This window comes from Xenopus laevis, chromosome 4L, assembly GCF_017654675.1.
Source record: "Xenopus laevis strain J_2021 chromosome 4L, Xenopus_laevis_v10.1, whole genome shotgun sequence".
In the NCBI taxonomy this organism is placed as follows: domain Eukaryota; kingdom Metazoa; phylum Chordata; class Amphibia; order Anura; family Pipidae; genus Xenopus; species Xenopus laevis.
Window position 1 is genome coordinate 31,725,025 of NC_054377.1, and position 26,651 is coordinate 31,751,675.

The 26,651-nt window shown below is 39.3% G+C and overlaps 2 protein-coding genes across 2 annotated transcripts in view; both read left to right on the forward strand.

Annotated features, from left to right (window-relative positions):
* ltbp3.L (latent transforming growth factor beta binding protein 3 L homeolog) overlaps window positions 1–7,243 on the forward strand; it is an 85,504-nt gene extending 78,261 nt beyond the window's left edge. The window contains exons 23-25 of the mRNA XM_018257727.2: window positions 2,954–3,034; window positions 3,377–3,508; window positions 5,944–7,243. Coding sequence (XP_018113216.1) covers window positions 2,954–3,034; window positions 3,377–3,508; window positions 5,944–6,092 — 362 coding nt within the window. The 3' untranslated portion in view covers window positions 6,093–7,243. The remainder of the gene's footprint in view (window positions 1–2,953; window positions 3,035–3,376; window positions 3,509–5,943) is intronic.
* A 10,665-nt stretch (window positions 7,244–17,908) lies between these two features.
* Window positions 17,909–25,291, forward strand: men1.L (menin 1 L homeolog). Its single transcript, NM_001127769.1, is given in 9 exon segments — window positions 17,909–18,956; window positions 20,869–21,077; window positions 21,248–21,376; window positions 22,731–22,771; window positions 23,060–23,147; window positions 23,227–23,363; window positions 23,529–23,637; window positions 23,730–23,882; window positions 24,819–25,291. Coding segments are annotated over 9 exon segments (2,028 nt in total). The 5' UTR covers window positions 17,909–18,154; the 3' UTR covers window positions 25,179–25,291.
* The last annotated feature ends 1,360 nt before the right edge of the window (window positions 25,292–26,651 follow it).

Consider the following 26,651-nt stretch of genomic DNA (forward strand, 5'->3'; position numbering starts at 1 on the left):
CTCCCACATGCATTGATCTGGTACCTGAATAATATAAAGTATAAGCATGCTTTTAATTCACTTAGTTTTGAGTAGCACACAGTTAGTGGTTGAGATGTATCAGTTCCAAACTAATAATCAGCATAAAAATAGCAACTGCTTCCTTTAGCAATTAAATATTTCCCTTGCATTTGCACTTCAAAATGAATACTGAAAAATTACAAACGCCACAAACAGCATAGCACGTAGACAACTTGATGGTATAAAATGTCATAACCACATTTGATTTTTGTGGCATTGAAAAAAATCAGTTCTGGTGTACTTTTTACGAGAAAATGTCTGTTTCACTTTTAGGGGCAGATTCACTAAAGGGCGACATTTTTTACCAGCGTTAGCATCTGTGGCAACATTGTCAATTCACTAACAGGCGCAGGTGCCAATTCACTAGTGAAAGAGACCATCGGTAGCGTTCGTTCGCACTCTATCGCCAGCTGACTCTTCGCTCTGGTTGACTTAGCCACCTCAGACCAGACGAAGTGCTAAAAAAAAAAGCTAGATCTTCCTTAGTCTTCAGTCACTTACATCATATCCTGTATGCCGAAAATGCATTTAAGTTCCAAAAAATGCTGGCAACTTTTCCTTTTTTGAAGTGGAAATGCCTGCAAAAGTCCTGACTTTGTTTGGGTAACCGGTTTTCTCCAGACATTTTTTATAACATATGGAACATTCATTTTACAGTAGGCTCATGTGTAGGGCATTATATTAACTCTCTTGTCTTTATTAAGGTTCCCTGGATATTAGTAAGAAAAAATGGTAACTTCAAGCATTTGCACCAACATTTATAATAAAGACCTCCATAAAACTTTAAATTTCCCAGTGTATACAAATTGCCCTAAGCACAAAATCACTAACGCATCTTCACTATGAACTGCCGAAGTAATGCTACCGAAAAGTCACCAGCGTTTGGCGTCCAGGGCGCAACTTTTCATACTAGTGAACTAGCGTAGTGGTAGTGGATTTGTGCCTGGTGAAGTGGTGCGATGTGTGTGAAGGGGTCGCTGGCGACAATTCACCCTTTAGTGAATCTGCCCCTTAAAATCTTTGAAATGAAGATTGCTGCCGTATTGGCTTAAAAGAAGGAATGCGGGTGTATACAAATACCCCAAAGATAGGTCTCTCCTGCTGCATTAATGATACCCCAGTAGCAGATCAACAAATCTAAAAATAGTAATAGGTATTGTTTATATTAATAATATAATATATATCAATACAGTAGTCAGGGTAGAATTTGGTCAACCTGGCTGAACAAAGTCACATGTCATGTGACTTTAATGCGCTGGACAACTGAAGTTGACCATTTTTTCCAGATTTTGCATTTTTTGTATATCTTGTTCAAATTTAATCATACACATTTGGAAAAATTATGTAACTTCAAAAAACATTCCCTTTATGTCTGCCCCATCTTTGTGTTATTCACACAATCCTTAATCATTTTTGACTTAGGCAATATTATTATGAAACTCATTATTGTATATTGAGAAATGGTGAAGAGGCAGGTCCTGACTTGTGGGAAGGCCACACTGGCACAAGCTTAGGGCAGCAAACTCTTTAAAGGAGAAGGAAACCCAGTCGGCGCAAAAACCCTCCCCCCCTCCCGTGTGTTGCCCACCCTCCCTCCTCCCCCCTGGCCTACCTGTCCTGCTGGGCAAATGCCCCTAACTTGTTACTTACCCTTCTGCGCAGGTCCAGTCCACACAGTTTACAGGCACCATCTTCTTCCACGCGATTTTCTTCCTGCTTTGACCAGCGTTTTGGCGCATGCGCAGTAGGAGCATTTCGCCGGTACGGATTCACTGCGCATGCGCCAAAAGTCACAAAGTTTTCCGATTTCACTTCGTGACTTTTTGCGCATGCGCAGTAGATCGTACCGCCACCAGTCAAAGCAGGAAGAAGATCGCTTGGAAGAAGATGGCGTCGGTGATCTCCGTAGACTGGACCTGCGTAGAAGGGTAAGTAACAAGTTAGGGGCATTTGCCCAGCGGGACAGGTAGGCCAGGGGGGAGGAGAGGAGGGTTTTTGCGCCGACTAGATTTCCTTCTCCTTTAAGGACATCATGCTGCCCGAACAGTTGAGGAATGCAGGCACAACTGCACAGGGATTGGCAGGAGAGTTAATCAGTTGCCAGTTATCCTACCCCCACAGCATAGCCTGTCTTTCTAATAGAAGGATACAGAGGTGCAAATGGGGCGGGGGGTGGTGGTTAATGGATGGTGAGGTATAGAAACATATCTTGAAAGCTAAGAGATTTTGAAATATTCATATGTTCATTCTGTGGGCTAACAACACATTTTTGAAAGTTTTGTATGTTGCATAATTTTCCAGTAATAAATGCACACAGCATGATATCCTGGAGAGTCTAGTGGACCATGATTTTCCACTAAAAATGATGTGTTTAAGTAAAAAGTTCCAGTATGTACCCTAACCTAACTCTGGAGAGTAGCAAAAAATTGCTTGACATTCTTTCTTTGGGAGCTAAACTATTTGGGTTTTCTTCTTCATGTCATGTAGATGCCAACCTGTAAGAGGAGGACTGTAAATATGTCCTTTACTAAATATTGATGATAAAGACTCAACACTGTGTCAGCCTCCCCCCCGGAAATATTCAGTGGTAATGGTATAATGAAGGCTGTAGGTTTGTCCAGAGAATGCAGGTTGGGTCTTTCCCTTACCTTTTAAAGTTAATCATGTAACGCCCGAATTAGCTACTGTTAACATAAACTTTTGAAAAAAAATTAGCTAAATAGTGCAGCATCTGGTATATGTAAACAGATCTTTTACTTCAAAAAGCGAGCTAAGTGTGCTTCATCTTCATATGTATGTGCAATATAAGTATGCTCGCTAGAAATAATCTTGTATTTGTCTGTGTACTGTATTTATTAGTAACTATGCTAAGTGTATCTCCTGTTCTTTCCAGCTCTGCAATGCTCAGCTTCTCATAGTGAGGCTAATTCTTTCTGGGAATCAAGTGCACTTCATTTAAAGAAATACAGAAGAGGTAACACATTTTCCTCTTTAAGTTTACTTTCAGTGGATTATGTTCTTTCCTATTGCTAATTAAGGTTCATCTACAAACAAAAGCGCGAATGCAAAATGCTGATATGGATGCAAAATTGTGGCACCCTTAAGGCAAAATGATAAAACTTGCACTGAAAATTTAATGTGATTTACAAGGGAATCACATTGCTAATCACACATAAGATGTACATGCTCATTATAACAGGTAAACTGCTGTATTGTGGGTAAAAATTAAATTTTCTGTCCGTTTTGCACTTTTCACCTTCATTCGTTAAGCCTTTTTTTGTTTATGACACACTGTGTGAAAGTATGCTCTTTTCAGATCATGACAGCTCAGAGGAAGGGTCAGATGAGTGTCCCTGTGTGAATGGCCACTGTAGAAGAGGGCCTTATGGTGTTTCCTGTGAGTGTCCAGTGGGCTTTCAGCTGGATATAACCCGAACTCGTTGTCTTGGTGAGTTAAGACTCTTCATTTGGGGGTTATTTATTAAGGATCGAGTTGTGTTTTCCACAAAAATTCAAGTTTTCGAGGTTATTTCTTTGGTCAAAATCCCATTTTCAGGTTAAAAATCTTATTTTTTGAGGTTTTTTTTAGTTTTTCTTTCAAGATTTATTATATCCAGACCCTTAAAATACACCATCTTAAATCTGTCAAGGTCATGTAGGAGTCAATGGCAGAGGTCCCTTGAACGATTTAAAGATGTAAATAGCATTCATGATGTTTGAGTTTTTTCCGAAGGGTTTTGCCTGAAACAATAAGAGTGATTAATTTTTTTTTTCTGAAAACTCGATTAATTGTAGTTTTCGGAACTCAAACTTGAGTTTTTTCCATTAGAGTTTTTTCTTAAATAAGACACACTTTTCGAGTTGTGAGTTCATTCAAGGTATAAAAAACTTTGACCTTTAATAAATAACCCCCTTAATGTTACGCATGAGCTTGTTGCAGTTGTGGCAGATTTCTGACACATTACCCATTGAAACTGTAGTGAAAAGTAAGGAAGAGAAGGAACTGCAACTCCTCCCTCAAACAGAAAAGACTGCAACTTAAATATGGGCATACTCTTGATCTGGTTGTCTAAAAGGCAAATACATTTAAGGCAATGCACTTAAAAATAAAGATCATTTTTGGAAACAATAAAATAGCAAACTTTGTGGGTTATGTAAAAAAAGACACAACATTTTCCTAGGAGCGGTAACCCATAACAACGAATCAGCAGGTAGCATTTACTGGTCATCTGTTTAACTAGATGCACATTTTTTTGGGGAAAATAATCGCATAAATAAAAAGTTTTATTACATACTCACTGGTGCTATCTATATAACTAGCTATATTAAATTAGTGCAAATGTTTTGTACGTGAACACCTTCTCCAACCTATTCCTGCAGGTATAGGATCTATTATCCAGAATGCTTACAACCTGGGATTTTACAGATAAGAGATCATTCCGTAATTAGTATCACAATACCTTAAAGTCTGCTAAACATCATTTAAAAATTAAATTAAACCAATTCCATTTTTTGGGCACCAGTCTAGATTAATGCAAAATGAGAATTAGTTGTTTAAAAACAAGACTCTATGGGAGATGGTTTTCCCATAATTCAGAGATTTCTGTGTAATGGGCTTGTGGAAAAGGTATCCCATAGATGCACTTGATGATAACCAAGCTAATAATGAACTGATAATTAAATAAATTTCATATCTTTTTAGTAGTCTTAAATCTAATCTTATGGTGGTCCAAATTATGAAAAAATCCTTTATCCATAACACCTTGTTCCCAAGCATTCCAGAATAAAAAACCCATACTGTATTATGTAGCTATGTAGGTCAGCAACAAAGTAGCTATCCTCATGAAAGAGCTCTTCTATGAGCCTGGCAAGATAAACAATATTAATAACTTATAAACAACATCTAAGGGAATTAGGTTGAGTGCGAAGCTGGGAAAGTTGTTTAGGGTGGGTATAAAATGGAAATAATCAATGGCAGAAGGAAGAATTTGTAAGCAGAGCAAGAAATATATCCTTAAAGTCTTTAAAATGCTTATTGTTATAAATTAATATAAATGTATCTTCTATGATCTAATTTATATTAAGTTAAAAAAGAATAGAAGATAAAGAAAAATCATATCAGTCAGCTCCAGCAAATTTTTGCTTTAATAACCTATTTTCTTTCCATCAATCTATATGGATTTGACATTTCATCGCTGGATTGATATGGAAATGTTACCTAATGTAGAATTAAGAAAGAGAAAATGGAAAGACATTGCCACCTAGTCGCAATCACTTATCTCTTGACATTTTGTAGATAACAGTTCATAAGTGATGGGTTATATGTTGTTGACCAACATTTGTTTGATGCGAAATGTCAAATTTATCCTTGTTTGATTTAGGAGTTTAATGTGATGAATGATTAATATATTTGCAATATTAACAAGACAAGAGCTATATTTAGAACAAAAGTGGCTGTACATGGGCTGATAAAAGCTGCAGTCTCTTGAACATCAGTCAGCAACTTATTGACCCATGTGTGAGGGCCCCAATAGATCCTGCCCGACCGACCAAAAAAAGCTAATTGGCACATTGATGTAGACTTGCCTAGTGCATGATCCAAGTGCTGGCTCAGCCCAATTTGTCCCTGCATGTGGGTGGGCAAATCGGGCCCATATTCACCAAGTTGGTGACCTTGTCAAATGAGCAGATCTGGAAGTGTAGAAGCACCTTTATTTTTAAATAAAAATTCAGTTATCTGAATTTGAATACACTGTAGTTGTTTTTGTAGATTCTATTCATTCAATAATTTATCAATTTACGTCCTAATGAAACTAATTGGCGTAACGCTTTTTCTGTTTGTTTGCATTCAACTAGTAAATTGTATTTCATTTGTTATCACAGATTTGGATGAATGCAGGCAGAAAAATCCAAGAGGATCGCTCTGCAAGAACAGCCGCTGTATAAATACAATGGGATCATACCGCTGTGTGTGCAAACCAGGATACACTCGTTTTCCCAACCCCCATATCTGCATCCCTCAGAGGAAATAACTGCATTTTCAAAGTCAATATAGATCAAATATGAACAGATGCTCATAAAAGTAGGGATTGCATCAAACTATTTGGGATGCGACATAGAGTGGCTAAAGGAGTAAGAAAGGGCCACCTTCTGAAGAAAAGAGGTTAATCAAATAAATAAAGCGTGAAACAGAAAACAAGAAAAATAATGAGTATAACATTACATGAAAAAAGAGAAAGGGACATGTCTTCTGTTCATATCTTATAAAATGCTTAGTCTGCTGTATAGGACTATGGCAGAACAGCCCAAAATGCTGACAATCTATTTTTAGAATCCTCTGTATATTTATAGAAAATCTTTTTAGCGCACACTTTCAATGTAAAGACGTTTCATGTACAACTCTAGTTAAAGGAAATTGCTGAAATAACAAAAGGAAATGGAACCACTGTGTGTGTGTATATAAAGAATTGCTGCAAGCCGTATCTCTGCACTTATCAGTATGTACTGTATGTGTTAATTACATGCATGTACATATACACATACTTTTGTGCTGCTCCATCATATCATCTTAAGTTGATATATTTACCTAAATATAATATTTGTCCAAAATATATTCATTATATTTATTATTGTATATTGTTGCAATCCATGTTACTCTAAATATAAAAATGTTTATTGATTTTTACCTGTACTATTTTACTTGCTGGACTACATGTAATATTTGTCACTAGAATGAAAGTTAATGGGCCAATCTACTAACAGGTGCAAAGTTTGCTTTATCTCTAGTAACCCATCTTACAAACCAACCAGATGCCATGACAACAGCTGTGTGAAGCCCAAGAAGCGTTCTACTGTTTTTGATAAGTTTCAAAATACTGTTTGGACAGTTTTTTTGGTAAGCCTGAAATGCACCCACGCATTAGCAATAAAAAGAAGTGGTAAGACATGAAACAGACAGTTTTCAATTCTGGGAGCATTAGTGCTTCTTTTCACATTAAAAATTTGTCTTAGGATAAATAACTGACCAAAGAACCATACACGTTGGTATGCAAAACAAATGGGTTCAATAGAAATGCTTGTGCAAACCTGTGTTTTCCTTAAAGGACCAGTAACAGTAATTTTTTGTCAAAATTTGTTTCTGTTTAATGAAAAAAACACCAACACAGTTTAAACTTCTAATTCACAAAGCTTTTATTAAGAAATTACTTAATGATTCTCTGCATGTGCTCCTCTTCTGAAACGGCGACAGGGTGACGATCCATCGTGCGGTGCTCGATTTCTCCTCCCTGGCTATATCCTATAGAAGGCAGGGAGAAGAAATCGAGCGCCGCACAATGGATCGTTGCCCTGTTGCCGTTTCAGAAGAGGAGCGTATGCAGAGAAACGGTAAGTAATTTCTTAATAAAAGCTTTGCGAATTAAAAGTTTAAACTGTGTTGGTGGGTTTTTTTTTCGTTAAAAAGGAACTCATTTTTTAAAAAAAAATTACTGTTACTGGTCCTTTAAAGGGGTGGTTTACCTTAAATTTAACTTTGTTATAGAATGGCTCATTCTAAGCAACTTTTCAATTGGCCTTCATTTTGATCTTTTTTTATTTAATTGCCTTCTTCATATGACTCTTTGCAGCTTTCAAAAGCTAAAACAAATGCTCTGTAAGGCTACACATTTATTGTTATTGCTACCTTGTATTACTTATATTTCTCATCAGGTCCTCTCCTAGTCATAATCCAGTCTCTTATTAAAATCAATGCATGGCTGCCAGGGGTAATGTGGACCCTAAAAGCTAAATACAGTAACTTAAAAACCACAAATAATAAAAAATTTAAAACCAATTGAAAATGTTCTCAGAATATCACTCTCTACATTATACTAATAGTTAATTTTAATGGTGAACAACATGGTTAACATGGTTTATTCTATTGAAAGACAAACAGTGCATTATATAAATGAAACATCAAAGCTGCTGCTGCAAATGACAATCCCATTTCAGCTTTTAAGAATATTTAAACATTTATAGTTTAAAAGGCCTATAAGTTGCAAATCTGATGCTTAATATTACGCTAAGTACCGTAAAGAAATCTTTCTGACAATTCTGTACGTGCCTTGGAGTTACCACACCTTACATTTTTATTCCGAAGTCAATAAAGTGTTGATTCTATACAAACACTTAAAACTGGCAATATTGTTTTTTTGTCCTATAGAACAACCCATGGTTTAGATGGAAAATAATTTTTTGTTTAAAGGATTCTATAGTTAAAACACATTTTACAACTTGTATCCCGCCTCAATGAAACAGGTAAGGAAAGGAACCAATTATGTGCCATTAAATTTGATACTGACACTAAAAAAACTACTCTTCAAATTATTAACGTACATTAAGGGGCATATTTATCAAGGGCCTAATTTCTAATTGAAAAAACTTCGAAATTCTAATTCAAATAGACCAACCGAAATTAAGTTAAAGTTTTTTTTTTGGTCGAATAGGTCCGTTTTACGAATACAAGGAATAGCGCATTCGATTGAATTCGATTCAATTTTTTTCTCGAAAAAAAAAACATTGTTTTTTCAAAGTCCACCAATTGACTCCAAATAGGTTCTAGGAGGTCTCCCATAGGCTAAAACAGAGACCGTACATGATAAATTTCGATATTCAAATTTTTTAATTTTTTTCAAATATGAATCGAATTTGGACTATACCCTAGTCAAAGTATACAAAAACAGCTCGAAATTTGAATGTTTCTCATTCAAAAATTCACCTCGACCTTTGATGAATCTGCCCCTTCGACCATTCGCCATCTAAAACCTGCCGAATTGCTGTTTTTGCCTATGGGGTATTCGTATGATTCGAATTCGGCCGAATACGGACCTATGCGATTGAAAACTGACCTATTCGACCAAAAAAAAAACTTTGACTTAATTTCGGTTGGCCTATTTTAATTTGATTTTCAACGTTTTTTCAATTCGAAATTCGATCCTTGATAAATCTGCCCCTTAGAGTTAAGTAGTATACGAGGCGTATACTAGGCCTTTTCTTGTAATTCTCGCGTTTTAGACAACATTTCTTTTGTTAGTCACTGAGACTAGACAGGGGCATACAAACACTGCTTTCAGTAGCATTAGATATACAAGTGACACCATTCCTTTTGTGTTCCTTTGTACATTAGATTGTTTTAATATAACAGTTGAGAACAGTAAGTCAGTCAACTCCATCATCGTGGCAGCTATTTGGTCTTTGTTTCAGGCAGGTTATATAGTTGCAGAAGTAGTATGTGAAACGTATGGCTATTCAATGCCTTTGGCCACTAATTCCCTTGAGGCCCACTCAGAAGTGAAAGCCACTGGATTTTTAAACTTGACACTGTCTCTCCAAAAGGAATAAATGAAAATAATTTATATTTAATTATGCGAAAAAGTTTTTTTATTTAAAAAGTAGCATAAAATCATGGGAATAAAAACCTTTCACAAATTCATGGGAACAATAACCTTTTAACAATGTAACCAATAAAATTTAGTTTTTTAACGATAAATAAGAATGGTAATATATATATATATATATATATATATATATATATATATATATATATATATATAACTCGACGTTTCGAGCCCACACAGGGCTCTTCGTCAGGAGAAAACAAATGAACAGAGTCCCCACAAACCCATACATTTTAAACCATCATTTGGCGCCATACATAGGTTGCCATAGCGACCCAAACGCTCACCAGTGCTCAGTGCACGTAGTACAAGTGTATATGTAGTCAATACAGCAGAGTCCATTGGCATCTCTAGGCTAAGGCAGCCCTAGCGCTTTAGTACGCCAAAGAATCGATAGAAAGAAGAAAGAAAGGAGAGAGAATGGCTCATCGTGTCAAATTAAATCCACCAATTCTGCCCATAATGAACCGGCCAATCAAAGGAGCGGGTCGGGTCTGCCTGCCCAATCCATATGCGGTATAGAGATGGGAGTGGCCGGGAACGCCACTGGACTTCAGTACATGGTCTCCTACGCTAATGAATCCTAGCAACAGAAGGGCACAGCGGCGAGTGTGTACGCCTCAAACCAAACGACCGAGGGAGTTGTATTCATGGGCAGCAGTCTCCTGTGCAAGGAGCAACATATTCAATTAATGCAAAGCGCCCTGGTTAGTGCCATATGCCAGCCGTATTAGCTCACCACTCATAGTGGATTATAGGTGTCATGCCCACGTACGTTCCTTAGAGCAATAAACAGAGATAGTCATGTCCTTCCGTCCAACCCCACGTATGACCGTCAATCAGGTACTCAAAGTCTGTCATGCCAGGTTGCCGGGGCTAGTGGTAATTGACATGGTCGATGAGCCATATAGGAAATAGAGGTTGGGTAAGTCTAGAAAGGAGGAGCATAGGGGAAAGGGAGACACAATCTCTGCCAACGGATAAATTGCAACATAGCACCATAGAAATAGTGCAGTTAGTTTGTTATGCAACAATGGCATTGTAAAACATCCAAAAACATATGAGCATGACACAACACAGTAATCATCATATTAATAAGCATATGTCCATTACAATTGGGGATGATTATAGAAAACAGCCTAGGGGCAGGGTCTCGTTCAGGCCACGGGGGGCAACAGTGTCCAAACGATATATCCACTTGGACTCGCGTTTCAGGAGTGCCAGGTCTCTATTACCACCCCTGGGCAGGGGTGGTTGGAAATCAATCGCCATGCATCTGAAGGTTGGTAATCCATGTCCCTTGTCCAGGAAATGCCTTGCCACCGGCTGTTTCGCTGTCTTCTCTCTAAGGGCCTTGCTGATAGCTGATCGATGGTTCGCGATCCTGTCTCTCAGTTGCGTGGTGGCTTTGCCCACATAGTAAAGACCACATGGGCATGTTATGATATAAACCACGAATGATGAAGTGCAAGAAAGTCTGTGTAATATCTTATATCGTTTACCCGTGTGTGGGTGAGGGAAGTCCTTGCCTGTTAGCATTGACCTGCATGTAGTACAGTCTGGGCAACGGTAGCAACCAAGTTTCTGTTGTGTGGTTAGCCAATTAGATCCTTTGGTTATCTTACTGAGAAAATCAGTCCTCATCAGGATGTCTTTTAGATTCTGATTTCGGCCATGGCCCATCATAGGTGAAGGGGCTTGGTACAATGATAAGGTATTATCCATAGCAATAATCGGCCAGTTCTTTTCTGTGCATCTCTTTAGGTCCTTAGATACATGTGAGTATTTGGTCGTGAAAATCCGTTTGGGATGATGTGAGGGCTCTCTGGAGCTGTTGTTTCAGCAGTTGTTCCTTGTAGCCCCTTTCTAGGAATCGATCGAAAGTCTCTCTCAGTTGGAGTTGGGCTTTTTCGGGATTAATGTTATTGCGTATTGTCCGCAGAAATTGGGAATAGGGAATTGCCCGAATAGTAGAAGGTGGGTGATCACTGCCGGCATGTAGGATCGTGTTGCGATCAGTGGGTTTTCTATACAGGGTAGTGCCTAGGCCAACGTCTGTTTTATAGATCAGTAGGTCCAAAAATTCGATACTTTGCTCATCAAAATTTAGGGTAAACCTTATTGGCGAGTCCAGGTGATTGAGCATATTAACGAAATCTTTCAAGGTTGTGGAGTCTCCATTCCAAATCAGTAGTAAATCATCTATATAGCGTAGATATGTAATAAGTTTGTCTGCAGCCTTCTTGATAATGTTCTCTTGTTCATACTGTAACATAAAGAGGTTAGCATATGATGGCGCTAGGGCACTGCCCATGGCGGTGCCCGAAGTCTGTAAATAGAAACTGGTCTCGAATCTAAAGAATCTAAAGACTTTATTCACTGATTTGGGCATCCAGCCGTTTGTAGGACTACATTTGACTTCCAGAATTCCACCGAACAACTTACTTACCCAGGAGCGACCAAAGGGGAATGGAGGACACACAGATCCCACACACACTGAGCATAGACACAACCAAAGAATTTGGCTTCACAGCACAGGATGCGGATCGGATTCTATTTCCAGACAGCTGCTTTGAAGAGACTGTGAGTAAATCAGCTATTAATATATATCATGAACTATTAGACTTAAAAAGGAGAGAGGTTGACCTACAACTACAAGGGGTTTTCCTTTCCAACTACCACCGTCAGAAACTGATCCCAAGGGGCTTTAGGATTAATAATATCCCCACAATCGGCAGGAACAATCCTGAATTCTGCAGCAAATGGTGCGGGATCCTCAACCGCTGCTCTCTGGACTTGGTCTTGTTGGTGGTGGAACAGGTGGGGAAAGACTTGGTGACTGTAAAGGAGGATATTGCCAAAGTGGAAACGAGTCAGCTGGATATCCTGAAAACAGACAACACTTGCGACTGGTTAAAGAAATTGACCGATGTAGTTGGTAAACATAAACAAGACATTACCAACTTTAAGCAGACCAAGGTGAGGAAGGTTGCCGATGACTATAGACAAAAACGGGTTTATGGCTGGCTAATGGGGATCAAATCAGAACGATATTCAAACATCAGACGACGACATAAGCCAAGGGCATTGGTAACGGTGGACAGCTCAGATCAATCGACCGTCTCTGACTCCAGCCCTTCAACACAAGTAGAGCAGAACTCTTTTTTAGGGGTGAAAACACGCTCTCGACTAGACAACACAAAAGGAAAAGAAGCCACGTCAGAAGGAGCAAGTACAAACCTAGGAGGGAAACCCCCTCGGGGGAGAAGAATGTGATTTTCAACCTTAGTCAACATGTTCTCACACCAGGTGAAACCTCTCTACTCAGTAAAGGCCTTTCGTTTATACCGAGCAAGACACCTGAACCTATTGAGATTTTAAGCGACATACATAGGTTCCAGCGCAAATTGAAGCTACGAGAACACTTTAGATATAGCCCTAGCACAACAACTCCATTATTTAAACCAACAAGCAAGTTTGAACCACCTAACACACCTGCAGCAATCCGCACCTTCAGCAATATTATGTCCAAAGAGATGATCCAGACCATACATCAAACTAGACCTCATCAAAACCTATCTCCTATGGAGAGGCAAGCAATCAAGACGCTGAAACAGGACCAAGACTTGGTCATTCGCCCAGCAGACAAGGGGGGAGGAATAGTTCTTCTAAGCTATGAGTACTACTGACAGGAGCTTCTAGGCCAACTTTCTGATGTTTCTACATATCGATGCTTAACAGGAGACCCCACGAGCAAATTCAAAGGTGAATTGGATAATAAGCTGCGCATGGCCCATCTGGCTGGTTGGATTGACCAAAATACACTGAACTTTTTGACCTCAGAGTTTCCCAGGATCCCGATTATATATACATTGCCCAAGGTCCACAAGTCGCAATCTGCACCACCGGGTAGGCCAATTATTTCAGCAGTTGACTCACTGTTTCAACCTGTGGCAACCTATATTGATTCTTTTCTACAACCATTGGTCGTTAATATGCCATCATTCACACGTGACGCTACACATGTCATACAGATCTTACAGAGCATTAGACATTTACCAGAAACCTTTCTTCTAGCCACCATGGATGTTAAAAGTCTTTATACCGTCATACCTCATGATCAAGGGATTCAGGCCTGTAGAAGAGCACTGGAGACACGCATGGACAAATCGGTGCCAACTGAATTCCTCACGGAGCTTCTTGAATTGGCCCTTACTCGTAACTACTTTAGATTCGAGACCAGTTTCTATTTACAGACTTCGGGCACCACCATGGGCAGTGCCCTAGCGCCATCATATGCTAACCTCTTTATGTTACAGTATGAACAAGAGAACATTATCAAGAAGGCTGCAGACAAACTTATTACATATCTACGCTATATAGATGATTTACTACTGATTTGGAATGGAGACTCCACAACCTTGAAAGATTTCGTTAATATGCTCAATCACCTGGACTCGCCAATAAGGTTTACCCTAAATTTTGATGAGCAAAGTATCGAATTTTTGGACCTACTGACGTAGGTCAGACGTAAACAGACGCTGGCCTAGGCACTACCCTGTATAGAAAACCCACTGATCGCAACACGATCCTACATGCCGGCAGTGATCACCCACCTTCTACTATTCGGGCAATTCCCTATTCCCAATTTCTGCGGACAATACGCAATAACAGTAATCCCCAAAAAGCCCAACTCCAACTGAGAGAGACTTTCAACTGCTGAAACAACAGCTCCAGAGAGCCCTCACATCATCCCAAACGGATTTCTTAACCAACAAACCCAAAAAAGACCAACCACTGACTAAGATGATTTTCACGACCAAATAATCACATGTATCTAAGGACCTAAAGAGATGCACAGAAAAGAACTGGCCGATTATTGCTATGGATAATACCTTATCATTGTACCAAGCCCCTTCACCTATGATCGGCCATGGCCGAAATCAGAATCTAAAAGACATCCTGATGAGGACTGATTTTCTCAGTAAGATAACCAAAGGATCTAATTGACTAACCACACAACAGAAACTTGGTTGCTACCGTTGCCCAGACTGTACTACATGCAGGTCAATGCTAACAGGCAAGGACTTCCCTCACCCACACACGGGTAAACGATATAAGATATTACACAGACTTTCTTGCACTTCATCATTCGTGGTTTATATCATAACATGCCCATGTGGTCTTTACTATGTGGGCAAAGCCACCACGCAACTGAGGGACAGGATCGCGAACCATCGATCAGCTATCAGCAAGGCCCTTAGAGAGAAGACAGCGAAACAGCCGGTGGCAAGGCATTTCCTGGACAAGGGACATGGATTACCAACCTTCAGATGCATGGCGATTGATTTCCAACCACCCCTGCTCAGGGGTGGTAATAGAGACCTGGCACTCCTGAAACGCGAGTCCAAGTGGATATATCGTTTGGACACTGTTGCCCCCCGTGGCCTGAACGAGACCCTGCCCCTAGGCTGTTTTCTATAATCATCCCCAATTGTAATGGACATATGCTTATTAATATGATGATTACTGTGTTGTGTCATGCTCATATGTTTTTGGATGTTTTACAATGCCATTGTTGCATAACAAACTAACTGCACTATTTCTATGGTGCTATGTTGCAATTTATCCATTGGCAGAGATTGTGTCTCCCTTTCCCCTATGCTCCTCCTTTCTAGACTTACCCAACCTCTATTTCCTATATGGCTCATCGACCATGTCAATTACCACTAGCCCCGGCAACCTGGCATGACAGACTTTGAGTACCTGATTGACGGTCATACATGGGGTTGGACGGAAGGACCTGACACCTATAATCCACTATGAGTGGTGAGCTAATACGGCTGGCATATGGCGCTAACCAGGGCGCTTTGCATTAATTGAATATGTTGCTCCTTGCACAGGAGACTGCTGCCCATGAATACAACTCCCTCGGGCGTTTGGTTTGAGGCGTACACACTCGCCGCTGTGCCCTTCTGTTGCTAGGATTCATTAGCGTAGGAGACCATGTACTGAAGTCCAGTGGCGTTCCCGGCCACTCCCACCTCTATACCGCATACGGATTGGGCAGGCAGACCCGACCCGCTCCTTTGATTGGCCGGTTCATTATGGGCAGAATTGGTGGATTTAATTTGACACGATGAGCCATTCTCTCTCCTTTCTTTCTTCTTTCTATCGATTCTTTGGCGTACTAAAGCGCTAGGGCTGCCTTAGCCTAGAGATGCCAATGGACTGCTGTATTGACTACATATACACTTGTACTACGTGCACTGAGCACTGGTGAGCGTTTGGGTCGCCATGGCAACCTATGTTTGGCGCCAAATGAGGGTTTAAAATGTATGGTTTTGTGGGGACTCTGTTTGTTCATTTGTTTTCTGACGAAGAGCCCTGTGTGGGCTCGAAACGTCAAGTTCAATAAAAATCTTTTATTTGCACTAAGAAACCCTGTGAGTGCCGCTATTTTGCAAAGTTCTATCTACCCCCAACGCTGAGCACCCAGGTACTGCCTTGGTCTACGGAGTGCACCTTTGGAATTGGATATATATATATATATATATATATATATATATATCTCTAAGACTAATAAAAATTGCAATCATCATAATCTATTTACAAGCAGAATTAATAGGACTGTTACTCTAGGGAATATCATGTAAATATTACAGGCTGAGAAAGGAGACAGCCTTAATAGGCAGAATTTAAGGATGCGACTTTTTGTGATAGGTCCTAATGGACTCCTGGCTCCCTACGATAGAACCACGTAGCGCATGATGTTGGAAAGTCCGGTGCAAAATGACTTTGCAGTAACTCTCGCAAGATTCGACACATGACGCGGTACACGGAAGTGATTTAAGCACGTATCCCACGATTAGCCGCCATTTGCCTTGAGAAAGCAAACATTGCGAAAAGCGCATTGGCGGAACTCTGCTGTATATTTAATTTTTTTTTAAAATTATAGTTTAATGCTTTTTTAAAATTGGGCTTGGTCAAAGGTTTTTAGATTCTCGGTCACTCAGTCCAGTTTACTTCTCTCTTACTTATTGCGAAATAACTTAGGCTCTATAGCAGGAGTGCTCATACTTTACTAATGAGAGATCTACTTTTAGCGATGTTGTCCCATTATGATCTACATCCATAAAAGTATTGTTAGCATTCTGTTCCATGGAAAATATTCCTTAAATATTATATATCATTTTGACTAAAATTGAACTAAACGGCAGTGTAGCTGGTTAAAAATCAGATGTATTAGAACTTATAAGTAAAACCTACTAAAAATAAAAAAAAGCTCCTGCCAGTGCCACTAGGGTTGCCACCTGTTCAGTTTTGATCGAGCAGTTCGGTTTTGCTAAGTCCTGTTTGGGTCTCAACTTTCTGTTCGGTTTTCAGCCTTGTGAAACCCGAACAATAATCTGGCCAATCAGGTCCAGACTGGGATTCACAATAAGCCCTGGCATTCCAAGTACACAGAGGCCCAAGCCGCCCATCTATGGCAACTTACAGCAGCCCCTCTGGCATTTGCTGGAACCAACAGATTGCCAGTCCGGGCCTGTGGCCCATATATGAAAATCAATTAAACACCAAGATACTCACCTTGTCATTGCTTAGTTATTATGAAGTGCAGTTAATTTCTTGTTATTACAGAAACAGAAATAAGCAAATCAATCAAAAATAAGAAATAGTTTTTCTAAATGAGAATTTTGCTGTATTTCAGAGCTTTCTGGATAACTGATTTCTGTATAAAAGATCCAATACCTGTAGTTAAAGGATTGGTCTTACTCAGAAATTCGGCTCTTAAAGTACCAGGAGCGGCATTTTTGCCGCCCCTGGTACCTAATGGGGTGCTGCTGCTGCCTGAGGCGACAGTCTCAAGTCGCCTCATTGGCGAACCACCCAGCTGTGTGGGTTTCAACTGGACATCTCAGTTTGTCAAAGGGCTGTCTGTTCTGCCCCATTTAAAACATTGTAAACACTGGACAGAAATCCAGCTAGTTGCTTATAACTCATGCACGGCATTATAAATCCACATCATTGTGCCTGCCTCTGATGTCATCATGCCCAACATCACTGCTCCACCCCCAATGCTATCTGCCCCGCCCCTTTGTTCGGCTTTATCCACCTGCAAAGGTGCCACTATTGTCAATGAAAAGACTAATGCTTCTGATATCGCCGTTACTCATAATTCTTTGTTTTCTCTCTTCTACAATTATATTTACAGAACCGCACCCAGAAACTTTGGCAGACGGTACCGTAAAAAACTTAATTACGGCTTCAGTCTACACATATAAATCGCACGTTCCTCTCAACGCAATAGCGCCTCAGCACCACCCCCACATGCGTATGGAACGTACTTCCGTCACTGGCCTGGCCCGCTGCCTCGTTCTGGGTGCCCTGCTCCGAATTTCGTCAGACGCAAGCAGTTACGTAGATGGTCGTGGAGGAGTGGACATAGCGGGATACAGATGCAGAGCAAGAAAATTGGAGGTTGCGGAACTTATTACGTATTTGCTTCATTGAGTCTGAGCATTGTGGACTGAATGAAGTGATTGATCCGATCACATTCCACCTCTATTTATTTGTTATACCGCCTGTAGCGGGTAGTCCGGACCTGTGTAATCACCTTCTTTGCTCTATTCCCTCCAAGCAGCTTATCGTATTGCAGTATGGGACTCCTTCCGACCCAAAAGTCTTTTTTCCCCATTAACTCTCTGGACTCATTGGTCAGTCTCTTTCAGTGGGAGCTGTCACGCCCCGAACCTGACTTGGCCCTGCTGTCTCTTACCTTAGGATTTGTTGAGCACTTCCTAGCAGTCAATCGTGTAGTACCCACTAATGTGGCCTCCCTACCAGATACAGGCCCCGCTTTATTAGCTAAGATAGGTGGCGAAGGAGCAAAGGTAAACAGAAAAACTTCCGTTAAACAGGGGAAGAACGAGAGTATAAATTTAGAGCAGGAGAAGAGGGAAACAAGGGGAGACTTATCAAGGAAGGGCAGCTCAGGAGGGAACACCAATCAAGAAGGGGAATTAACTTCTGTTAAAGTGACATCCTCAACCAAGGAGAATAGCAAAAGTGCAGGTGGAAGAGAAAGTTCAGAAGGAAGGAAAGACCAGGATGAAGGAAATGAAGAGAGTGCCAATAAAAATCTAAATTCCAGGCCAGTGCAGAAAAAGGAGGGTAAAGGGCCTATGAAAGAGAGCCCATCAAATGGGACTCCTAAAGCAGAATCGGCCCGGTCTGGAATTCCATATTTTCCTGCACTGGAGTTGTCCGTTGCGCAAGCGCTTCATGCCCGCTTCACAGCCCAGACTCGCGGAGCAGTGGATCTGTCTTGTTACCCCAGAGAAGACGCTGTGTCTGGAAGGGAACTGATCCGTAGGGTGTCCGACGTTATCTGGAATGGTCTGAGTCGTTCTTATTTTAAAGACAGAGCCCATATACAATCACTCTTTAGTTTTGTAACAGGTAAGAGGTTGAGGATTTGAGTTTTTTTTTTTTACGAATTGTATTTATTACAATGTCATACCATGTATAAAACGACTGATTTGTAATGTCTCTGTGTAGCATGTATGGCAGACTAGTCCAAACTTTTTTTAAGTTTCACTAAAGTTTTTCAATCTTTAGTGAAACTAAATTTTATATATATATTATATATTATATATTTGTATGCAAAGATCCGCACACCAATGTTATTTTCTTCATAGATCCATTTGGATCTATGTACTAAATAAAACACTATTTTTGAAGAAAATAACATTGGTGTGCGGATCTTTGCAAACAAATCTCTATATGAACAAAGATTAAGCTATATCCGGTCTTCAGAGTGCGGACGCCTGACACAGATATTATATATATAGACACACACACACACACACACACACACACACACACACACACACACACACACACACACACACACACACACACACACACACACACACACACACACACACACACACACACACACACACACACACACACACACACACACACACACACACACACACACACACACACACACACACACACACACACACTTTATCAGCACTCACCAATCATGTAGCAATTTGCCGGGTGCTAACCAAAATAGAATATGTCAGTGTATCAGCAAATCTTTATTCCTGCATGGTGTATCAACGCGTTTTGGCTCACTGATTGGATATTAGATTAATATATTCACAATCTAGTAATAACAGGTTGTTTTTAACAGTTGCTGTTTTAATTAGAACTGAACTCTGATTGGGTAAGGGGGCTATTTATTGATGTACCACACTTCCTGTCACTATCCTGACCACGGCTCCAGGTGAGCCGAAACGCGTTGATACACCATGCATAAATAAAGATTTGCTGATACACGCTCTATGGCGGCTGCTGTGAGTGCTTTCATGGACTGACATATTTTGGTTAGCACCCGGCAAATTGCTAAGAATGCTTTTATTTCATACAAATATTAATCATTACATAAAAGGATTAAGGTGTAAATTGGTATGAAATAAAAGCATTCTTCACAACTACAACAGTGAGTGCTGATGGAGTTTGACAACACCAAGTTTCTGCAATTCCTGTATTCACTATTAACATTACAGAAATTTATTTTATTGAGAACTTAACATATACTTTTAAGTCTGAAAAAAAATACAAAATTATTGATACCCTAGACAAAAATGGCTGGCAAACGTATTCACACCCTAGACCTAATAGTTGGTAGACCTTTAGCTAGAATAACGGAAGGACTTCCTATAGCCATAGCTTTCTATGTCATTCTACCAAGTTTGGACCACTCTTTGTAAACTGCTTCAGAAGCATTCTCTCAACTACAATTCTGATCTCTCCGCAAATGTTCAATGGGATTTAGATCAGGACTCGGTGCACACTACTTAAGAACAGTTATCTGTCTTGTCTTCAAAGGGGACCTAAATTCTTTACCTTTTCTGAAATATTCAAGTTTCTGTTCACTATCCCTTTCTCAACAACTGTCTCTCTTCATGGTGAAGTTGGGGTGCTTTTCCTCTAAATGAAGAATTAGTAACTATGTCAGTTATTTTGTCGGACTGTTTTTTGTGCTGGAGTCGATTAGCTATAAAAAAAGTTTTAGGAAAGATAACCCCCTAAAAGATGTATATGAGGGATAGTAAACAGTAACTTGAATATTTCAGAAACTGCATAGAAATGTTAATCTATTATACTTAGAATTTATGATTAGAACAGTTTGTTGGTCAGTAAGCTGAAGCTTGTATTAAATTTTCATTTATTTCAATAGTTCTTTTTTGAAGTGTTCTTTCAGTTCATTGTCCTGGTTTTTAAAATGTAAAATTTTGAAAAAGGCGGCATCATCTGATGTTATTCTTTCCTTTCTTCTCCCTTACCTATACCCTAGGTACAAAATTGGACTCGCCTGGGGTGGCTTTTGCAGTGGTGGCTGCCTGTCAGGTTCTGGGACTTTCTGATGTACATCTAGCTTTATCAGAGGACCATGCATGGGTTGTGTTTGGTAAAGATGGAGAGCAGACCGCTGAAGTCACTTGGCATGGAAAAGGAAACGAGGACAGAAGGGGGCAGTCTGTAAGCTCTGGTGTCTTGGAAAAGGTGATTTTCTTTTCTGTATTGCTAAACCTTTTAAGATGGTTTTTGTTCCCTGCAATCGCAACACTGCCTAATCAAATTACCATGGATGGAAACATTGCTGGTATTTTTTAAATATTTGCAAATATGTCCTCTGTTTTTTCACTTAAAATCCATATTTGTTCTCGTTCCAGAGCTGGCTTTATTTAAATGGTCGATACTTGCGTTGTGACCGCCACATGGAGGTAGCTTTCATGGTTTGTGCCATAAATCCTTCAATTGATGCTCACACAGACAGTCTGGAGTTGCTGCAGTTGCAGCAGGTGATCTACTGATACCAACAAGGTGACATGACGACTGACTGATTAAATACAGGATGACTAAATGACAGGTTTAGGATATGTGTTTAAAAACGACATATTCTAACAGTAAAACGGTAAACTCTTCCTTTTTAAAAAAAATATCCTAAACCAACATTTGATTCAGTAAGTATAACAAGCATATGAGTTGTACTAGTGACATTATCAATATGGCTCTCTGCTTCAGGTCCCACCCAATTCCATCTGCGTCTAACATTGTTCAAATCCTACACTGATTATTAAAGGGGTGGTTCACCTTTGCGTTAACTTTTAGTAATAGGATGGCTAAGCAACTCTTCAATTGGCCTTCATTTTTTTTTATAGTTTTTAATTATTTGCTGCCTTCTTCCAAATGGGGGTGGGGGGTCTCAGATCTTAAAAACATATGCTGTGTAAGACTACAAATGCATTTGCTAGGGTAATTTGGACCCTAGCAACCAGATTACTAAAATTGCAATTTAGAGAGCTGCTTAATAAAAAGCTAAATAACTCAAAAACAAATAAAAAATGGAAACCGATTTGAAAATGTCTCAATATTACACCCTCTGCATCATACTAAAGTTTCAATTAAAGGTGAACAACCCCTTTAAACTAAAAAGTCTGGACTGTCTTGTTTTTTTAAGAGAGTCCAAATACATGCAATGTATAAATACATATGCAGCAGCGCTAAGATTTTTTTTTGTTAAATGTATTCCTTTACTGCTCTGTGTAAGAACAGTAAAGGGGTCAATTGGGAACACAAAATAGAAAATCAGCACAGATAAAAATAGTGCTTATCTTTAACAATTTTGGAGTTGTCTTGTTCAAAGGTTCTCAAAACTTTTCTCATGGGAGGCTGATTCTGAGTTTGAGGCTGTCCTAAGCAGTCTCTATCCAATTTTGCTTTTAAGTTGAACATATCTAGATTCTGATCTCTGTATAATTTTCTTTCACTATAACTGTACCCTTTTGAACTGATTTGTAGGCTACATTACAAAACTAAGTTAAATTTTCCTATGAGGAAAACGATGACTGTCACTGACTTCAGACACTGACGGACATGCTTCTTTACTGACCTGTTGCATCAAACACTGCTTATCTGTGTGGTATTAAAATGAAAAAACAGATTCTGTGGGAAAATGTATGTGTAACCGGCAAACCACACATTTATTTCGGCTTACTGTTGCTTTTTCATAAATTATATTGGCATTTGTGTTACAAATCAATTTCACAAAATAATTTTCAGATAGTATTCTGTAGTATACAAGGGTACACTACCAGAGTTTGAGAAAATATAGCTTCCAGAATGTAACTTTTTTTTTTTTTTGTCTCAATATAGAAGTTGCTGTGGGTATTGTATGATGGAGGACATTTGGAAAAGTAAGACTTTCTATGCATCTTCTATTGCTGGAGGGGTTTGTTACAGGGACTTTGTCCGTTATTTGCCACGGCAGTCAAAACATTTCTTACTCCCTTCCCGTCCCGCTTCAACATGCTTCCTATTTATAAACACATATTTCGCTGTTTTTCCGGATAGTGCTTTACATCTCAATTTTAGCATCTGACACCCTATTCCAGTCTGTTAGTATAGTGTTTCACAAAAAATGTTTTCATTGTATCTGTCTTTCTTACTGAATCAATACTAGTTGTTTGCCCATACTCATTCAGATATCCAATGGCCCTGGGTAATTTGGCAGATCTCGAAGATTTGGCTGCAACCAGTGGACGTCCCAAGCCTCTGGAAATCTATTATAAGGTTATTTGTTTTATACCCTCTTTGCTTGGTTTTCTTATACATTTTTCTTACATGACCATTGCTATTAACTCTCTCACAGGCTGTTTCCTCTTCCTGTTTGCACTTTGAGAATCAGCACTTATATCCCCACATTTATTTGGCTGCTTATCACTGCCGGAATAAAGACGTTCGAGAGGCACTAAAAGCCTGGGCTGAGACTTCTGCAGTTGTCCAAAGGTAAGTTGTTTCTCTGTCAAATTCCCTTTTCTCCTTTCTACTGTACTGTGATTTTATTTTACTTCTGCCACCTAAATGTCAGGCTTCCATGCTTCTTTCTCATTTTAGTTTTTTAAAATTCTCATCCTTCCCTTTTTATATAATATTTCTTCTTATTTTTGCTAGTTACAATTATTGCCGTGAAGATGAAGAGATATATAAAGATCTGTTTGATATAGCCAATGATTTGTTACCCAATCTTTTGAAGGAGGAAGCCATGTCACCTGATGGTCCAGTGAGTAGCCATTGATTTTTAAAAGCATTACTAATTGTACCGGTAGCAAAAGCATGCCATTGTATATATATATATTTTTTTTTTTTTTTTAGTCTGGTTCGGCCCTTCAAGATCCTCTGTGCTTTGCAAACCTCCTGCGTTTCTATGATGGAATCTGTAAATGGGAAGAAGACAGTCCAACCCCTGTCCTGCATGTTGGATGGGCAACTTTCTTAGTGCAGTCTCTGGGAAGATTTGATGCTCAGGTGAGAATTAGAATAACATCCCCAATGAAAGAATAATAATATAAAATAAAAAACTAAATTTGAAACTAGAGCTGGTAGTTCAGAGGGTTGAACTTAAAGGATGAGTGTTGGTTTTCATACCAAGTTAAGTTGGAAGAGACAAAGGCTCTTTTAAAAAGGTGGCATTGCCCGCTTTTGCTTTCAGTGGGCCATATATTCCACCTGTACATGTCGCTTAACAAACAGAAACCCTGCACTAGTTTACCTGCATGGGGAACAGCGTATTATCACTTTGCTATGGGAACAAATATTCCTGTTGGATTTGAATATAACTACAGGTATATGTATTATTGGCTAAATATCATAACCTGGTTATCCAGCCAAAATGCTGATGCAGTTCTTATCCTGTTGGATTTTCAAACTTGCTTAATTGATATCTGCCTGATATCAGTCAGACAGGCCAATAAGCTATAAGCCCGCCCCCACTGGGTTTTCCCTTATTTGTTACTTTTATATACATATATATAAGTAACATAGTACCGCACTCTGTGCCATACGTGTGAAAAAAAAATAGAGATTTATTGAAAAAATCAGACATTTCGAACACCAACTATGCTCTTTCTTAATATAAATAAATAAATAAATAAATATATATATATATATATATTCTTTACAGCAATGACTCGGCACTCATAGGACTTGCTTAAAAAATAAAAAAATCCTTTTGTTTTGCAAAATCGATGATAAATGTCTGAATATCTGAAGGAAACATTGATTTTGCACAATTAAAGGATTCCTGTTATTTTTTAAATAATCATGGATGCACTCCTGTACTTGGTGAAAAAATTGTCAATGTTTCAGTCCCAGTTAAGTCTTGAGAAAGGTCATGATTGTGATACTTTACATACATATATATACATTGTCCTGTTTCTTAAAGTGTATTTATCTGGCCCTTAGGTTAGGCAGCAGGTAACGTTATTGAGCTTGGATTCTTCAAATGAGGATGATGATTCTGAAGACTCCAGAAGAAGGGGTCCCCGTCGAGAGTCTAAAACTGAAGAGTCCACCCAGCTGTCTTCACACAATGGACCTCCTCAGAAAGGAGAAGAATCAGAATATGAACAATTGCTCACACTTACATTCCAAAGCCAGAAAATGAAAGGGATGAAGGAGTTGTTAGTGGCTGCAAAAGTGAACTCTAGTGCCATTAAATTGCAACTTACTGCTCAGTCACAAGTACAGCCAAAAAGAGCTCGAGGGTCTGGTGCAAGAGATTATAATCTGGGCTATTTAAAAAGACAGCGAAAAGGGGTGTAAAAAGATCTAAGAATGCTTATCCAAAAAGGGCACACAATAGAAATATTTAGAGTTTTATTTTTTTTACTTTTTTTTTCATTATGACAAAATAAATATTTTAATTTCAGTGATAATTTTGTATTAATAATTCATATACAAATAAAGTATGCCATCAGTGAGCAGGGTAGCAAACAATCCAAAATGAAGACTTTAGGGCATGTTGGTTCATATAAATTGTTTCCTTTGTTGTTGGTATAGGCCCTTTATAGCTATGAGGTGCTTCTACTGGTAATTCAGGCAATTTCTATTTAACATAATAGGAGGCAATGGGGGTGGCAATTTTGGGTGAAAAAGTATGTGAAACGGTTTGGAATATTCCTGATACTGTCACATAGTAGTACCAACAAGAACCTGGAAATGTATGATATAAAGCGCTGAAGGTGGTAAAAGAACACATATAGCGTTAAAAGCATTGCTGTTAATGTTCTTTTTAATAAAATCTTAGCCCGGTTACATACAGGATACAACTTCTGCACCAAGTTGGTAGCCATGTTTTTAAGGTTGCCAAATATGTGCTAAAACCGAATAGACTGCCCCAGTTTGCGCAATGTATCCAGCATATTTTTTGCAGTGTCTCTAATCATTCTGTGCGCATCCAAATTTCTGCCCTGTTCTATAGTTGAAGCGGGTGGTGGGGCTGGAGAGCACCTGATTGCCTGTCAGACCCGTTCTGTGTGGACATTTCATTTTCTGCCTAAAGCTGGCCATAGATGCAAAGATTTCCTTGCAACATTGGACGAACGATCGTACGTCCTCATCTCCCGACCTGCCACTAACCATTCAGATCAAAGCAGTAAAGAACAGATCAGCTGATGTTCTGCCCCACAGCAAACGTAGGAAATTTTTTGTCCGCTAAAGCCGACATTGACAGTCTCCCACTGAAGATCGGCAGAGATATGATCGTCAGCCGACAGAAATCTTTTAACCTGTCCGATCGACCGATCGGCATCGCAAGATAACTGTCGGGACACTCCACACATGATCCTCGGATCTTTGCGTCTATGGCAGCTTTAGACTCCTTTGCATAGATCTTATGATCTTTTTTGAGTGTTTGTCTCTCCACAACTTTCCCTCTCCCTACCTTTTGTGTCTCCTGTCTGTCTTTAACTCTCTTCCCTAGTTTCTTTCCTCTCTTTCTGGAACAAAATAATGCCTTTCATTGAGATCAATGGTATGAAGAGATACTTCTCAATGACTGATGGGGTAGTTCACGCTAAATTCACTTAGTATGATGAAGAAAGAGACATTCTGAGGCAATTTGCAAATGGCCTTAATTTTTTATGGGTATTACATTTTTAGCTCTTTACTTTATAATTTCAGCAGCTATTGTGTTGCTATGAACCAATATATCCTTGCAACCATGCAGTTGTTTGAAATGGCTCCCAGGTTCAATACAAACAATACAAATGATAAAAGTTAATTGAAAAGTAGCTG